Here is a 16,316-nt window from a genome sequence, read left to right on the forward strand (position 1 = left end):
CTGCGCCCTCTACCAGCTACCGATCAAGTTTTGCGTAGCTAGCAGTGGCAAGCGAGACGGAAGTAGGGAGCAAGCTATCTGCTTACAAGCCTGAGACTGCCTAGTCCTGCGCGCCAATTGTGCTTCTCTTGAGACCCACTGACAAAGCTTGTAAACGTCTTGCACCCCCTGTTGTACAGCACCATTACCGCCCTTCAGTTAATTTGGGTTAATACAAAAAGATGACAGGCTTGGATTATTCAGAGATCCAGATATAATTGATGCAAAAGGCAAAAGAAACTCCTCGACGGGGAATTGAACCCCGGTCCCCTGCGAATCGCTGAAATTCAATGACAAGCAGATATCCTCACCACTAGACTATCGGGGATTGGTGGATGTGTTCATCCAGTGATAGTTTGTTGGAAGCGGGGCGAGGGTTTGCGTATATGTACTGTTGCACGGTCCACCCCGCGTTCGGGGACTTTGCCTTGCTCATACCTTCCTTTCTCTGAAGGCACCGAGGGAGAAAGAGGAGCAGAACTGATTCACCAGACAGATGAGGCTTTTCAGGGATTCCACTAGCTCGGAAGGGCTGCACACACTGTTTTTGAGTTGGGAAAAAGGCAAGGTCAGCGATCCTCGTTTGGATCGTCCGATGTTCCGCGAGCCTCTTATTGCCCGCGGTGTGAGCAGTACAACCACAAAATTATGTAGTGCATCATTCTCTGCTCTTAAAATGCTGAAGGAAGAAGTCCGTATCAAACAAGTCTTGAGCTAGGAATCACACCCCAAGGTGGCTGAACCGCTGTGCATCACATCGCACCATTGATACTTGAGCAAATAGAGACCAGGGACTACGGTGCGTAAACGGTGGAGGATCTCAGAGCCAAGAGATTCGTCGTAAGGGCAACATCAACGGTATTCCGTAAAGAGGAAGGCTCAACAGAAACCAATCATACATCTTCAAACAGCGTTTTAAAATTCTACCCGCATATTTTTGAACCATTGCGACATGACTTCCCCCTCCTTCTGGGGCAAAGAAGATTGACGGACCGTTCCGTTTTCATAGACGCTAAGATATGGAGCTCATTGAACGTAGGCATCGATTCGTAATTCTGTGAAGTTCTACGCCTTCGGAGCAGAGTCCGACTCAACAGCAACAACCTCTTTCTTCTGCGGGATCAGGTTACGCAGCGAGAGGTCGTACACAACATCCTCAACACGCTTGACATCATACTTGACCGCGTCGACGCGCTTGCGGAGAATGTCGTTCTTGAGGTTAAGCAGCTGGAACCCGGCAAATAGGTCCTTGACGAAGCTGCTGATCTCGACGGGCATGGAGAAGTCGGCGAGAGTGACGGCATTGGTGGCGAGACGGGAGAGTTCGGAGGTCAGATCGGTGAGGGCGAGGAGATACTCCTCGATGGTGAGGTGGAAAGCGTCGCGGTCCTTGAGGTTCACGGGTACTGGTGCATAATTAGCGCAAGGCTGCAAAAGGACTTGGGTGCCTGGAAGGCAGGCTTTAGGGTTGGTGGTACCTTTGAAGATTTCGCCGACTTCCTCGAGCGTCAGGAGACGGGCGATGGGACCGGGCTTGCCATCGGATGTGAGGCCGCCCAACCACCCGGAAAGCAGGACGGTGAAGATGGCGTTCTGCACTTGACGGTTCCACTTCTGGTTGTACCTAGCGAAGGGGAGTCAGAGGATGGTGCCTGGGCGGCGAGGGATGGATGCCTACTTGTAATACGGATGCTTGGAGGCGATTTCTTGGAGCTCTCCAATAACCTCAATCTCCTTCTGGATACCCGCCTGGACGTCAGCCAACAAGGGGCCGTCTGAGTCAATTGGTCAGTCATGTTTGAATCTCGGCGAGGCGGCCGACTTGGGCGGCAGTAATGCTCGACGGCCGCGAGATGAGGACTCACACTGCTGACGCGGGGTGGCGTGGATGCGCGAGAGCAGACCCTGGACGTAGGAGATGGCCCTGTCGAGCTTTTGGACCGTCTGACTCATTTGGTCACGAACTTCCTGGTCTTCTTCGATCTTGTTCTTGAGGTGCTCGAAGATCTGGGGGTCCAGCAGACGAGAGGCGGGCACCTCACCCATGTTGGTGTCGTTGTCCATGATGGCTGAGTGATGAGGTTTGTGACTGAGTGGTGCTGGGAGAATTGGATCTGGAAGGTGTGTGAGCAGCGGTGCGAATACGAGCTTAATTCGAAACCAAAAGATTCGACCAGTGATTTGCGTGGGATTGTTCAATATGCCTCCAGTCTTGTCTTTGAAGCGACGACCACCTTGGTGAGATTTGAATTTAGCAGATGGAAATAGCCCCGCGATTTGCGACGTCACACTGGAGGCGGCAGGCTGGGGGGAAAATCAGAGTTTTACTTACAACAGCGACTGGCTTTGGCTGGCAAACAAATAATTCGTCACGACCCCTAGAAATGCATCAATATGCTCACAGTCTGGGCGGCTTCACGGTGTCATTGACGGTCGTAGGCTTGAAGAAAATCATGCAAATGGAAGGCGGTCAGTCTGGTCAAATAGAGTCGCCGCCCAACATGGATGAGCTTCTTTCGATATTCGGCTAGAGACTGAATTTTGACACATACATACACCCCACGACTACGACAATTCCAGCGTTGCGTTCCAAGACCATCGACACAAATTTACAGAGGGAAGACGGCTGAAAACCTTCTTCACACGCCTGGACAAGCCAGACAGAGCAATGAAAGATCGTGGGTTTGCGTCGCCTGGAGGCAGTGAAATACCAGGGACACGGTGGAGAGGGTGTACAGCAAGCCGCAGAGGCCCATCTCCGAAAATCAAAAATAGGAATAATCAATGTGATGCCAATAGGCATCTTTCAGAGATTAAACTGAAAAGAACAGATACTACACTTGATCTAAGCCAAAAGGCAAAGAAGAGCTGAAGAGAAAAGAAGAAAAACGCTAAAAGGGTGGTGGTTGAAGAGATTTATATAGTGTGAGGGCTTGGTCCGTGCAGAGTACACGATCAGCTAAGGTACGTATCCGGGAAGAAATTGAGGCCAATTTTTTGCTGTCCAGGACGTACACGGTACAGATACGTATCGTTTTGGTCCAGCTGCCTAAGGTACCTACCTAAGGTATAGTTGATGCCTCAACACCTTCTGCAATGCTTCACGATGCTCGACCCAAATCCTACAGAGAATCATACCATTATGTCTGAGGCAGGATTCAGGCCTGGCAATGACGCCGGCAGCTTCTTCCGAAATATTTTCTCTGTATGGGATTACAATTTTGATGCACCATATGTCGAGCTACCTCAGGTCGTCTCTGATCAAGGCTCCAAGCATACAAATGGTATCAAGGACTTGAAATAGCGCATCGGCCGAATCTGGCTCATTGGCTTAGCCACATCAAATCATTTTTCCTGCTCATTCGTTAAACTCTTATTGGTTTGGTTTTTTTGTGCACACTACAAAGTAGGTAATCGACAATGCCATGGTCATCCAAGGAGCTAGACTGCTACGTGCCTTTCTTCCATCTGTATAGGAACACAGTGCTGGCGACGGCATGTCAATACCGTTGCTTTCGCAAAATGACATGCTCTCAGCAACCTTTTCTCAATCCTGGGATCCGCTAGCTAGATGTTTCTGCATTTAGATGGTCCGGCGATCATGCGGAAAGCAAGTTCCAGGGGCCGTCATATGTATACTGACTGTATGATAGATGCTGCCGTCAAAGATGGAGGGCCGGCAGTTTATGAAACTACTCCAGTTCATTTTCTAGGGAGACCCCCGTCAATCATGAGCTCCGTCGTTGCGTGACGGAAATCCGGGGAGTTTTAATGACCGCCCAATCCGACCAGGATGCATATCATGCAGGCATCGTCTAGCAGTGGGAAAAAGGGGAGCTCTGCCCGGAGACTTCTATGTATTAGCTTCATAGCAAACATCGATCGATATGCGGCGTCAGCTCTGGCGGGTGGCGCAAGGTTCGAAGCCAGCAGCGAGCTTCGTCTAGCGGCGGGGGGCCAAAATTCGGAATCTCTGATGACCGGATCTTTAATTGAAGCAAAATCAAGCTTCTCATTGGCGGGTCGCCTAGACGAGAGGTGCATATGCGGGTCCCCTGCAGCCGAGGAGGCTCCCAAGGGGGTTAGAGTCGGTACCTTCTCTGCATGCGCAAAAGCCGCATAAAAAAGAGTACCTCTAATTTCAACTTTGTTCGTGACCCTTGACTACCGGCAGAAAGGGGGCAACCACAAATGTCAACAAAATTTTGAGTGGCAGAGACCGGCGCGGCAAGGGCCCAATCGAAATCCTAGAACACACTACCAAGTTTGATGTGAAGCCGTTCGGGTCTGGGTATTTCGTCTTCCCGTCCTGCACGCCACCCCTCGACTCCTTGTCTGTTCGTACTCGGATTCTCCATACCAGACTGCCACGTCCCGTTTTCCTATGCCTTGGACCTTGGACGAACGCTGCTCAACAATCCAACCCTCAAACCCCGGCCGCCGATAGCCACACGGACTCTGGCCGCCAGCTCAGCTACACGAGAGGTGCATGACCCCACGCTGAAGATTTCTGGTATTCTGTATAAAAAGAGCAGCCATCATGACGGGCAGATACTCGTTGCGCCAGACTCCTAGGTCAGTCAAATTGTGACTTTTTCCCTCTCCTTCTAGCCTGAAAACAATTATTTGAAGCAATTGGATCGGCTGCGAACAGATCACGCGACCAGATCTTTTGCGCATCTCTCATTGTAGCGCTTGTCGCAAACTGGAACCATGGCCGCTCTTCTTTCCTCTTCCAACGGGTCAATACTCTAGTTCACAGTCTTCTTCTCACATGTGCTAACTCATTATACAGGAAGAAGGAGCTCTTTGAGGGTATGGTCGAGACCCCTCGGCGCGTTTCTTCTAGACGCAAGTCTCCCGAGACCACCACCGGCGCAGAGGTTACCGAGTCGAAGCCGCAACCCCGTGCCCCGAGACGACGCACTACGGGCAAGTTCCGCGAGGAGCTCGATGATGAAGTTGAGACGGCCACGGCGAACGGCAAGGCCGACCTTGATGAGCCTTTGACCAACGGCCACACCAACGGATATACCAATGGACACGTCAAGGAAGAGCCTGTCGCCAATGGCCACACCAATGGGTATACCCAGGTCAAGGTTGAGGCCGCGGCCAACGGCCACGCCGCCAAATCTGTGGAGGAGGAGGCCCAGCCCGTTTATAAAAAGGGCAACATCATCGACGGCTGGGAGGTCGGCACGGACCCCAAGATTGACGCCTCTGGCGAGTTTGAGTTCGGAGGCAGCGTCGGCACAATGTCTCTGATGATCGGCTTCCCTCTGCTCATGTGGTACATGTGGATTGGAGCTACCTACTACAACGGCGGCGTTCCCACCCGTGAGGAGGGTCAGAGCTGGGGCGAGTTTGGCCGCCATCTCGTGGACCTCGTCTACACTGGCGCGTTTCCCTCACTGCGTGCCTGGCGCATCTACTGGACCTTCTTCATCTTCGAGGGCATCTGCTACTGCGTGTTGCCCGGCGTCTGGGCTTGGGGCAAGCCTCTGGCTCACGAGAACGGCAAGCAGCTGAAGTACTTCTGTAACGCCTATGTCAGCTTCTACTTCACGATTGCCGTCATGGCTGTACTTCACTTCACCGGTGTATTCCCCCTCTACACCTTCCTTGACGAGTTTGGCCCCCTGATGTCTGTGGCTATCCTCAGCGGCTTCCTCGTGGCCTTTGTTGCCTACTTCTCCGCCCTGTGGAGAGGTGCTCAGCATCGCATGACCGGCTACCCGATCTACGATTTCTTCCTCGGGGCCGAGCTCAACCCCCGCATGTTTGGCATCTTGGATTTTAAGATGTTCTTCGAGGTTCGCATCCCCTGGTTCATCCTCTTCGGCCTCAGCTGCGGTGCCGCTGCCCGACAGTACGAGAAGTACGGCTACGTCTCCGGCGAGGTGCTCTTCCTGGTCATGGCCCACTACCTCTACGCCAACGCCTGCGCCAAGGGCGAGCAGCTCATCGTCCCGACCTGGGACATGTACTATGAGAAGTGGGGCTTCATGCTCATCTTCTGGAACCTCGCCGGCGTCCCCCTCTCGTACTGCCACTGCACCATCTTCCTGGCCAACCACCACCCCTCTGAGTACAAGTGGAACCCTATCGCGCTCGGCCTCCTCTTCGCCTCCTACCTCTTCGTCTACTGGATCTGGGATACCACAAACAGCCAGAAGAACGGCTTCCGCGCCCAGGAGCGCGGCCAGCTCGTCGCCCGCAAGACCTTCCCCCAGCTCCCCTGGCAGACGGTCAAGAACCCAAAGACGATCACCTCGGCTAAGGGCGACGTCATCCTCGCCGACGGCTGGTACGGCTACGCCCGCAAGATCCACTACACGTGCGATGCCTTCTTCGCCATCTGCTGGGGTCTTATCACAGGCTTTAAGAGCCCCTTCCCTTGGTTCTACCCCGTCTTCTTCTGCGGCATGATTGCCCATCGCGCGGCCCGTGACATCCACCGCTGTCGTCAAAAATACGGCGATGCCTGGACCCAGTACGAACGCGAGGTCCCCTACCTCTTCATTCCTGTGAGTTCTAATCCTCGATCCACTTTGATGGACGGCGTGCCGTGACTGACTTCTATGCAGTACGTCATCTAAGTGATGATTCCAACAAAAACCCCCAAACACTAGGCGTCTTATGCCACGGCCATCGGGCCATTTTTGTCTGTACATAATCCGCTTCTTCACCTGGAGCCGGTAGTAGCTGGTTTTAATGCTTGGGCAACGGCAGGGCTTACGGTCAACGAAAGGGGAAAAAAAAAACTGCTGGCATCATGTGCGAGACATGGTTGGCATAGAGACTTGTAATTATATAACGGAAGCGGTGCCTTCTTTTTTGACAGTAGTTATCACCGCGGCTTTCTTTGTCAAGTTAGGGCAGCATTTGTTGCGCAACCTTCTGAAATCGAGTTAAATGAGTAAAATGAAACATCTACACAGAGACGAAGAATCCCCATAGCTTTGTAACGTTGTCGCATGTTGGTTGTCTAGGGTTTCCACCATAAGTCTGCTCGGATAGTAGTGGAGCTTGATTTGAAGGCCCTCAAATATGTATGGCGGAAGGTAAACCCAAGTTCTTCAGCACTCCCGCCGGCAGCATCATTGTTCATTACTCAGCCTCAATGATGGGATTCCCCACAGGAGCTTGTCGTCACTATTTGTACTGACGCTTTGGCAAGACATTGCAGTCAAAGTAGCTTAGGTCAAGTATTTGAGGAACTCAGATCGCAAATCGTCTGTACTGCGCATGAAGAACATGGATGAAGTACAGTTTGGTCTCTGTTCCTTACCTGTAACTGTTGTCTGCAGTCTGCTGTCTAGAAATCTTATGACAAACCCTCGGCTTTGTTCGACAGTGGGGGCTACTGCAGTAGTTGAGACTCCGAATCAACGTGCTGTCGAAGACTATCTCGAGTCACATTGCAGAAGCACAGAGGCACGGAACTTGAACAATGTAGTAGACGCATAAAAAACATATTGTCGCAACCTAGACTACAATTCCGTTCTCCCATCACCGTCGTCTATGCTGAGCAATCGGCCCCCTGAATGGATAGCATACCTTGATGGCAAAATAGTACATATACGTTTGATTCCTGATCGAAGCAGTCCCCGATCGTCCCAAACATGGCATTTCGTGACCTTCGACCGTTCCCACGCCTATGCCTTAAAACCTTTGATTCGAGTTTTCGACGCGCCTGCTGATGATATTTGTCCGCCCTGTGGCAGTGATGCCCGTGCAAGTTGTGGCTTAAGTACATCTTGTCAACCGTTCAACCGAGCATTCGTCGTGTTGGTATCGTCGCTTAGCAGGTGACGTCCTGGGTGGCCTTGGAGTTCATGAGGAGGGCAACAATCAAGCCGTAAAGACCTATAGACAACATCGTCAGTAAAGAGAATGTATACAGGCGGCGGGGGTGGCGTGGCGTACCCAACACTTCGGCGAAAATGAGAATCAGAATCATGCCGACGAACAGACGGGGCTGTTGGGCAGTTCCACGAACACCAGCATCACCGACAATACCAATGGCGAAACCAGCAGCAAGACCAGCAAGACCGACAGAGAGACCAGCACCGAACTGGATGAATCCAGTGTAAAGGGCCATCTGCTGCTGAAGGCCGTCGGAGATAAGCACGGACACGACGAGACCGTAGATAGCAATGATACCAGCCATAATGACGGGAACAATGTCTAGAGTATAAGTTAGCACATGCTGATGAAACTGAACCATGTGTACATGGACACGGATTGTGGAGGCTGGTTCGTACTCTTGACGATCAGGTCAGGGCGGAGGACACCCATAGCCGAGATACCGACACCGGACTTTGCGGTACCGTAAGAGGCACCCAGGCAGGTGAAGACAATAGCAACGGTGCAACCCATGGCTCCGAAGAAGGGCTAAGGCAAGTCAGTAAATGTCGTTGACGCGATGTCGTGTTGGTGCCCAAATGGCTCATTGTACGCAGGAAGGGGGCGACGTCATGGATCGATGACTCGTGAGGCACAGGGAGAACGAACCGCATAGACGGGGCTGTGGCACTATCGCGTTAGCATATGAGCTTCAGAAGGGCGGTAGAAAGCTATCTGCGCCACTTGGGCTTCGAAAAGGATGGAGTTGGGAGCTTCGACTGATGGATAGGAGCTCGTAAACGGGGGCAACAAGCATGTTGTTGACGTACCAAAGTTCGGAAGGCATTTTGGCGGTTTATGTGGAGTCGGACTGGCAAAAAAGTCAAAAAGAAGTCGAGACGAGTCGGAGATGAAGGGAAAGCGGCAGCAGCTGGGCTGGGGACGATTGCGGTGATGGCTGTTGGGGCGGCGAGGTTCGATGCTGCGTCGGCGACTGCTCGAGATGAGGTGTGCTTGTTAAGATCTCGTTTCCAGGTTGGCCTTCTGGTTGGCTGCAAGGTTTTGCGGCGCGTTGACAGCTCCGTCCCCTTACGTAAGGCGAGGAGGAGGCGGTGCCCGGAGATCGGCTAAATATGATGTCCGAGGTGGCTTGCCCAGGTCCACGGGTCCTGTCGAAAGGTGCAGGAGCTGAGGTAGTCCCACTTTTCCACGGAATCTGCCGTCGAAATTTGGGGAAGTGGGATATTTTTTTTTTCTCTGGCTTCAATCGGTCTGTTAAACCTTTACGTCCAGCACCGCACATCCACCGATCTTCTATCTCACCATCAGGGCGAGCCAACGCAAGGAACCCTGCATTATAACATCGGTAAGTTCTTGGAACTACTCATTGTCAATTGTGGTCAGCTAATTGTTTCCCGCAGACATCACTCGACCCCTACATCCTTAACAATGTCTGAATCTGCTGCCTGGCCCCTCGCCGACGATGCTCTCCAGCAAGAGCTCCTGGACATGGTCCAGCAGTGCCAGCACTACCGTCAGCTGAAGAAGGGCGGTAAGTTTTGTTCTGACATCTTCACTTACTAGTCTTACTAACTTAACTTCTAGCCAACGAGGCCACCAAGACCCTCAACCGTGGTGTCTCTGAGCTCATCATTCTCGGTACGTCCCTTGGACCATGGAAATGGAACAAAACTAATGATGCCGGCCAGCTGCGGATACCAACCCTCTCTCGATTGTTCTTCACCTGCCTCTCCTTTCCGAGGACAAGAACGTCCCCTACGTTTACGTCAAGTCCAAGACCGCCCTGGGTCGTGCCTGCGGTGTCTCCCGCGCCGTTATTGCTTGCAGCATCACCTCCAACGAGGGCTCCGAGCTGGCTGGCCCTATCCGCGCTCTCAAGGACAAGATTGAGAGACTCGCCATCTAAGATACCCCCGACATAGGATGATGGGCAGTGTACTATGATATATCTTGGGAGGCGCAGTAAAATGGTTTGGAATGGAAAAGTCTGAATTGTTGATAGGCGTCGACTAGCAATTCTTGGGTCCAATCTTTCTCATGGTCTTTGCTGTTGCGACGAGGCGCGTTGTGGCTGCGAAAAAACAGCTGCATGATAGCGCCGGTCTCGCAGTGGACTGAGAGGTGATGCGGCCCAGAAAACTGTCAATTGATGATTGTCGAAAACTCAAAATTCCACATGTGCAATAGTCACAATTTGTGCAATTAACGGTGCTTAACTCGGGACGAGCTAGTGGAGGAGGACCTGCAACTTGGCATGACACCTCCCTACCTTACCTTACCTTACCTACCCTACTGCTATAGGTACCTTACCAAAGGCACGGTAGAGACTGGGAGGTGTGGTGAAGTCAAGAGCGAATGGAGACTGGGCTCTGAACCACTCATCGGGCCAGTGTCTTGAGCGTGACCTGCACTCGCTGTCTCAGCGAGTCGCACCTGGCCCAGCAAATGCACACTGACGTTACCCCGCGACCCACCACCCATGTCATAGTTGAGAGTTAAGGTACCTACATATATGCACGATTTTTGGCCCGCCATCATCAGCAGTTCGTGCGCCGCACAACGCCCCATTCTCTCCTGCATCCTCTTCACGTCGCCAATGTTGACGCTGCGGCCCGACGTATCTAGTCACTCATTCATGCATTCTTGGGTGCAGTTCTTGGCCCGTCCCGATTGCTAATACATTCTCCATTGCTCCTCGCGCATTACATTCATTCCGAATCGCGAGCCGAACCGCAAGATGCCCGGTATCGCTCGCAAGATCATCATCTGCGCGGCGGTTGACGGCCTAATCATCCAACCGTTTGTGACCAAAGGACAACGCCCCGCGCAGCCGGTCAGGATCAGATATGGCGACGCATCAATAACCCCTGCTCCTCGAGAGCAGATCCCCGATCTTTCCCAGCCAAATTCCTCATTCGAAGCCTTCGGCGTGATAGGTGCGGTCCCCAAGCTTCCAATTACAGTCCATGATCGTCTCAGCTTCGATGCTGACCCTACCGTAATGCAGGTTTAATCACGGTTTCACGCCTCAGCTACTTGATCACAATTACTCGACGCCAGCAGGTTGCGCAAATCTGCGGCTTCCCAATCTATGTCGTCACCGAGGTCGCCATAACCCCAATCGCCTCGCAGCAAGAAGCTGGAGAAGCTATCGCGAAGACGGCTCTGGAGCTTCAAGATCGCAAGACGGACAAGGACGCCAACGACAGCGATAGCGATGACTATATTGAGCTTCCAGCAAGCGGTGATGAAGTCGAAGACCCTGCGCAAGAAGTTAAAGCGGACAGCGACAAGGACCTCGAAACTGTAAAGAGCACCGTAGCCAAAGATGTAATTGGTAGGAGAGGAAGCTATGGGAGGTTTGCGCAGACTTGGTTCAGCAAAAGCGGTTGGACCCAGGACCAGAAGAGGTCAGCAGGTTGGAGCGGAGCCGCGCACCAAGTACGACGGTCCGTTGACCACAGTCCGGTCAAGAATGGTCCTTCGCGGCCATCCGTTGACGAGGCGAACGAGTCGACAACGGCATCTACACTGCTGCCAAAGCTTCTGCGGATGACCCAGATTTTCTACGGCTCATCGAGGAGCTTCTTCTTTTCTTATGACTTTGACATTACACGATGTTGGTCGAGCCGTTCCACCGCCCAGTCGGATGAAATACCTCTACACGAACGCGTAGACCCGATCTTCTTTTGGAACAAGAACACACTAAAGCCATTCATGGAGGCTGGAGAGGAAACTTTATTGCTCCCGCTAATGCAGGGCTTCGTTTCGCAGAAAAGCTTCGTGGTGGACAGCAGCCCTCCTCAGCACGACGATGGCCTCGGAGATTCCCTTGAGCTATCTCCTATGAAACAGCCTGATGCTGAACTGTCTTCTCCCCCGCCGGAGGCCGTCCGTGACTCAATCGATCTCCGCTCTACCGAAAAGAAGTTCCTCTTGACAGTAATTTCCCGCCGTTCGACGCAGAGGGCTGGTCTTAGATACCTGAGACGAGGCATTGATGAGCAGGGCTATGTTGCCAACGCGGTTGAAACAGAGCAAATTCTTTCAAGTACTTCGTGGGAAAAGTCCTCGAAGGTTTACTCTTTCCTTCAAATTCGGGGCAGTATTCCACTGTTTTTCACACAGTCGCCCGTCTCCCTCAAACCTGCGCCTGTCATTCAACACTCGCCCGAAGCGAACTACGCCGCTACGAGGAAACATCTGGAGCGACTCAAGACAGAGTACGGACTCTTACAGATTGTCAACCTTGTCGAAAAGCATGGTGTTGAAGCTACTGTTGGCAACCAATACGAAAAGACAGTCCAGAGGTTGAACGAGGAAGAAGCTAAAGGTAAAAGTGACACTATCGGGTTCGAATGGTTTGATTTCCATTCAGCCTGCAAAGGAATGAAGTTTGAGAACGTCAGTCAGCTTCTTGATACTCTACGCGACAAATTGGAAGGTTTCGGAAGTACCGTGGAAGAGGCCGGTCAAATCACTGTAAAACAACAGGGTGTTTTGCGTACAAACTGTATGGATTGCCTTGACAGGACAAACGTATGCCAGAGTTCGTTTGGAAAATTCATGCTGGAGTCTCAGCTGAGAGCTGAGGGCTATGATCTTGCAGCTCAAGTCGACCAGCGAACGCAGTGGTTCAACACCCTGTGGGCAGACAATGGCGATGCTGTGTCGAAGCAATATGCGTCTACTGCGGCCATGAAAGGTGATTACACAAGGACGAAGAAGAGGAACCTTGGCGGTACTTTGAACGATCTTGGTCTTTCTCTGACCCGATACTACAATGGGTAAGACGACTTTTGGAATTTTTTCTACCTTGGACATTGCTAACCCATGACCCAGAATGGTCAACGACTATTTCAGTCAAGCTGCCATCGACTTCCTTCTTGGCAACGTGAACTCGATGGTCTTCCAAGAGTTCGAGGCCGAGATGATGACGAAAGACCCTGCTGTCTCAATGCTAAAGATGAGGGAACAGGCTATCGAGCTATCGCAAAGGCGCGTCATTTCCGACGAGAGCGAAGAGTTTATGGGCGGTTGGGTGCTCTTTAGCCCCCACCAATCAGACGCCTTGCGAGCCATGCCCTTTGAGGAGGTTGTGCTGCTTTTGACGGATGCTGCCCTGTACCTCTGCCGATTTGACTGGAACATGGACAAAGTCTCGTCATTCGAGCGAATTGATCTGGCCCATGTTGTCGGTATCAAGTTTGGAACATACATTATCTCGACGGTCTCCCCTAGCCAGACGGACGAGATGAAGAACGTTGGATTCGTTGTGTCCTACCAGCCAGGCAAGAACGACGTTACGAGAACGAACACCAGGACTTTTTCAAACCTGGGCGTGACAAAGGCCAAGACGGACACAGCCTCGTCTGAGCAACGGCAGCAGAAGCAGCAGCAGCAACCCCAATCTGCCTTGAGCAGCTTGCTGGGCGGCGGCCGCCCCAAGGCGCCGCCAGTGCGGAGGCTTGCTTTCAAGGCCCCTTACTCGCAATCATCCGCCGCCGTGACGGGCGAAGAACCCAAGCTCAGCGAGATTCAGCAGGTTGTCAGTATTTGCGCGGACATAGAACGGCTGGCGTTCCTGAGTCAGCCTGGCAAGGAGAAGCCGGGCACCGAGAGCATGATAGAGAAGGGCGACATCATTTCTCTAGAGGAGGCTAGGCAAAGCACTGGGTTGCTGGACCACATCAGCTACTCCCTGAAGAGGCTCGTCTGGGCATGAAGGGCCTTTTGGCACTCGTGCACAACCATTGCTCCTATGGTGTTTTTTTTTTTTTTTTCTCTGTTTTAGGGTTTCGTTGCGCGATACAGGTGCATTTGGTAGCGCATATTTTCCAGAGAGATTGGGTACTTTAGAGAATCGGCGAGGCGGAACCAGACGGAGTCATTGGACTCCAACTTCTCCCACCGACAGCCCGGGAACACGCCGTCCTTCTCGGGCTTGTTGACGAGGGTGTGGTCCATCAGCCATTGCATGGGGTACTTCTTGGACTCTTTACCCACCGCGGCCTCAGAGTAGCTGCCAGGGCTGTCCACGACGAGGAGCAGGGAGCCGAGGGGCACGGTGGCGGTCAGGTTTAGGAGGAAGGCGGTGGTCTTGCCGATGCCGGCGGCGGTATATAACTCGTTGAGCGTGAATAGTAATGTAACGAGTAATGCGTCACTGCCTAAAGTGCTGGAGAGCTGCTCCCGCGTCATGGCGAGGGCATCGAGATGCGTGAAAGATGAGGCCAGGCGGCCCGGCTCGACCAGGGCCGCGCTGGAGGCTTGGCGGGCCGCGTCGTTGGCGTACCGCGAGACGGGCGGCGGGATCGTGAGCGCGTCGTGGAGTTTGGACACGACGGGGCCCCACGGCGCGGAGTCGAGGAGGGTGATTGTGCCTTTTAGGTAGGCGGGTTGCTGGGAGAGGTATGCAGCCAGGGCTGCTACTTCTGCGGCGCCGCCGCCGATGGAGAGCATCTTGATGGTCTTTTTGATCTGCGTCTTGGGGGTGGTCTCGGTAGTTTCCGAGGCGGCTGTGGGAGCTGCCGCCGCTGCCGCCGCTGCCGCCGCTGCCGCCGCTGCCGCTGGTGGAGAGGTGACGGCATCACCTTCTGACGGTCCCTCTGCTGCGAGATGAGGAGGGGCAGCAGGAGGAGGGACGCCCTGATCGTCGGGTCCCAGGGGGAGGTTGCCCTCAGATGACCCAGATTCTACTACCTGGGCAACTACATCCGCTGCGTCCTCGGCGGCGGAGGAGGGCATCGAATCCCGGTGAGCATCACCCGCCTTCTCGTTGACGATCAGCCTTTCAACTCCTTTGGCTATTTCAGCTACATTAGCTCCTTTGGCTGCGGTTCGAGCCCCAGTCTCTTCCTCTTCCTCCTCCTCCTCGGCCGTCTTGAGCTGAACCTCCAGCCCCTGGAGGTGCTCCCCGATGCCCAGAAGGACGACGGCGTACCCCAAGGCGCGGGTGGGACTCCAGCGCGCGGCATAGGCGTCCAGGCTCTCGGGGCGTGCTGAGGTGAAGGCGGCGTCAAAGTCACGAGCGTAGAGCGCTGCCTTGACCTCTTGCAGGATCGTCGCGAAGGAGGGGGAGGTGAGGACTGGGTTGAAGGCGGAGCCAAAGGAGGAGAGGAGGCGCTGCTGGAAGGGTAGGGGGAGGAGGTGGGCGGCGTTGGTGTCAGCGGCAGCGGAAGAAGAAGAAGATGCTTGAGGTTCGGGCTGGGCTTTGGAGGGTTTGGCCTTTTGTTGCTTGGAGGGTTTGGTGTTGCTCTTTTTGATGTTGGCGGCGTGGTGGCTTGTGTCGCGAATGTTGTGCTCGACTTTCATTTTTTTGCCCATGGTTGCGAGGGTTTGTTGGAAGTCTGTCGGACTTCACGAAGATGATATGATGATTGAGTCCGAGAGATGTGAGGTGAAGGATGTTGATGGAGGGGTAAAATGGAGGGGTAGCAGTATGAGATTCCGCTGGAAGCGAGCCTAGGATAATGATTTTGAACCTCAGCAGTGGTCGATTGGGTAATCTGCTGAATGCTTTGAAGCAGGTCTCCTGTTTTGCGCGAACCCAGTATTGGTCTCACGTTGCTTTGATATCTTCAGAATGTTCACTTGCAATTGTGGTTGAAGTTGGGTGAGGCGAAAACTCAATCGGGTAGGATCCACCCCGCCCGCTTTCACTCGTGGGTGAGGTTAGTGCACATGGAGCGAGCTCATCACAGCCGTCGTTAAAGTTGAATCTCATGATGAGACCTCACAACACACAAGAGGCAATGCATATGAGGTTGTCGGGCATGTCAAGAATCACAGATCAACTACCTCATCGAAACTGAGTGAGCATGAATGTCAGATGCACTGAAAATTCGTTGCGTCGCCTGAACAGTACCTCTGCCGAATCTTGGTCAGCGCGACACAAGGCCCGATTAGCCACGGCCTGTGTCCGAAGTTGCACCGTTGAGGCTAACCTCATTTCAATCAAGCGAAGCAAAGCATGGCTCTTGACATCTCGACTCGAAATCTCAGAAATTTCCGCATCTTCTCCCGCTCTATCTCGACCAACAACGGTGTGAACGGATACATGTTGCTGCAAGCAGCGGATATGCGGGTGGAGAGCCTTGATGTCATCCGCAGGGAAAAAGGGAGCTTGGGCCTGCGGCCGCCTTGATTTGCGCGGATATATACGAAACTGGCCGAATCCCAGGCGGGTGGCCCGTGCTCACCGGCTCCGGATGGTGGACAATGCCCAGAGACTCAGAAGAGATTCATTAGAGAGTTCTCAGACGGCGCTGAGAAAGCATCGAGAGAAAAAGAGCATCGCGGCGTTCAACGTCAACGGCGTACATTCCACCGACCCCGAGTCCCGCGTCCTGAGACATGCCGAGGGGTTGCGGACGTGAAAAGTCGGTCGGAATATTGGTGTTCGCTGT

The 16,316-nt window shown here is 53.2% G+C and overlaps 7 protein-coding genes across 7 annotated transcripts; 3 read left to right on the top strand and 4 right to left on the bottom strand.

Annotated features, from left to right (window-relative positions):
• Nucleotides 1–1,104: 1,104 nt before the first annotated feature.
• Nucleotides 1,105–2,103, bottom strand: CORC01_07435 (translin; the record flags this gene model as incomplete). The annotated part of the gene is made up of 4 exons (XM_022619071.1): nt 1,105–1,445; nt 1,518–1,663; nt 1,718–1,814; nt 1,905–2,103. 4 exons carry the CDS (start codon nt 2,101–2,103, stop codon nt 1,105–1,107), a joined length of 783 nt encoding a protein of 260 aa, XP_022474336.1.
• A 2,476-nt stretch (nt 2,104–4,579) lies between these two features.
• On the top strand, nt 4,580–6,638 carry CORC01_07436 (ergosterol biosynthesis ERG4/ERG24 family protein; the record flags this gene model as incomplete). The annotated part of the gene is made up of 3 exons (XM_022619072.1): nt 4,580–4,614; nt 4,835–6,566; nt 6,627–6,638. 3 exons carry the CDS (start codon nt 4,580–4,582, stop codon nt 6,636–6,638), a joined length of 1,779 nt encoding a protein of 592 aa, XP_022474337.1.
• Nucleotides 6,639–7,843: 1,205 nt separating this feature from the next.
• CORC01_07437 (V-type proton ATPase proteolipid subunit) lies at nt 7,844–8,734 on the bottom strand (the record flags this gene model as incomplete). Its single annotated transcript, XM_022619073.1, has 5 exons — nt 7,844–7,908; nt 7,969–8,229; nt 8,307–8,436; nt 8,557–8,569; nt 8,718–8,734. The coding sequence occupies 5 exons, from the start codon at nt 8,732–8,734 to the stop codon at nt 7,844–7,846; spliced, it is 486 nt and encodes a 161-aa protein (XP_022474338.1).
• Nucleotides 8,735–9,180: 446 nt separating this feature from the next.
• Nucleotides 9,181–9,814, top strand: CORC01_07438 (ribonucleoprotein-associated protein; the record flags this gene model as incomplete). The annotated part of the gene is made up of 3 exons (XM_022619074.1): nt 9,181–9,439; nt 9,493–9,546; nt 9,597–9,814. Coding segments are annotated over 3 exons (531 nt in total), but the record flags the coding sequence as incomplete, so codon positions are not given.
• Nucleotides 9,815–10,645: 831 nt separating this feature from the next.
• On the top strand, nt 10,646–13,633 carry CORC01_07439 (uncharacterized protein; the record flags this gene model as incomplete). The annotated part of the gene is made up of 3 exons (XM_022619075.1): nt 10,646–10,844; nt 10,916–12,695; nt 12,751–13,633. The coding sequence occupies 3 exons, from the start codon at nt 10,646–10,648 to the stop codon at nt 13,631–13,633; spliced, it is 2,862 nt and encodes a 953-aa protein (XP_022474340.1).
• A 65-nt stretch (nt 13,634–13,698) lies between these two features.
• CORC01_07440 (uncharacterized protein) lies at nt 13,699–15,234 on the bottom strand (the record flags this gene model as incomplete). Its single annotated transcript, XM_022619076.1, has 1 exon — nt 13,699–15,234. One exon carries the CDS (start codon nt 15,232–15,234, stop codon nt 13,699–13,701), a length of 1,536 nt encoding a protein of 511 aa, XP_022474341.1.
• A 630-nt stretch (nt 15,235–15,864) lies between these two features.
• On the bottom strand, nt 15,865–16,134 carry CORC01_07441 (uncharacterized protein; the record flags this gene model as incomplete). Its single annotated transcript, XM_022619077.1, has 1 exon — nt 15,865–16,134. A coding segment is annotated over one exon (270 nt), but the record flags the coding sequence as incomplete, so codon positions are not given.
• Nucleotides 16,135–16,316: the final 182 nt, after the last annotated feature.

This window comes from Colletotrichum orchidophilum (assembly GCF_001831195.1).
Source record: "Colletotrichum orchidophilum strain IMI 309357 chromosome Unknown Scaffold_60.1, whole genome shotgun sequence".
Taxonomy (NCBI): domain Eukaryota; kingdom Fungi; phylum Ascomycota; class Sordariomycetes; order Glomerellales; family Glomerellaceae; genus Colletotrichum; species Colletotrichum orchidophilum.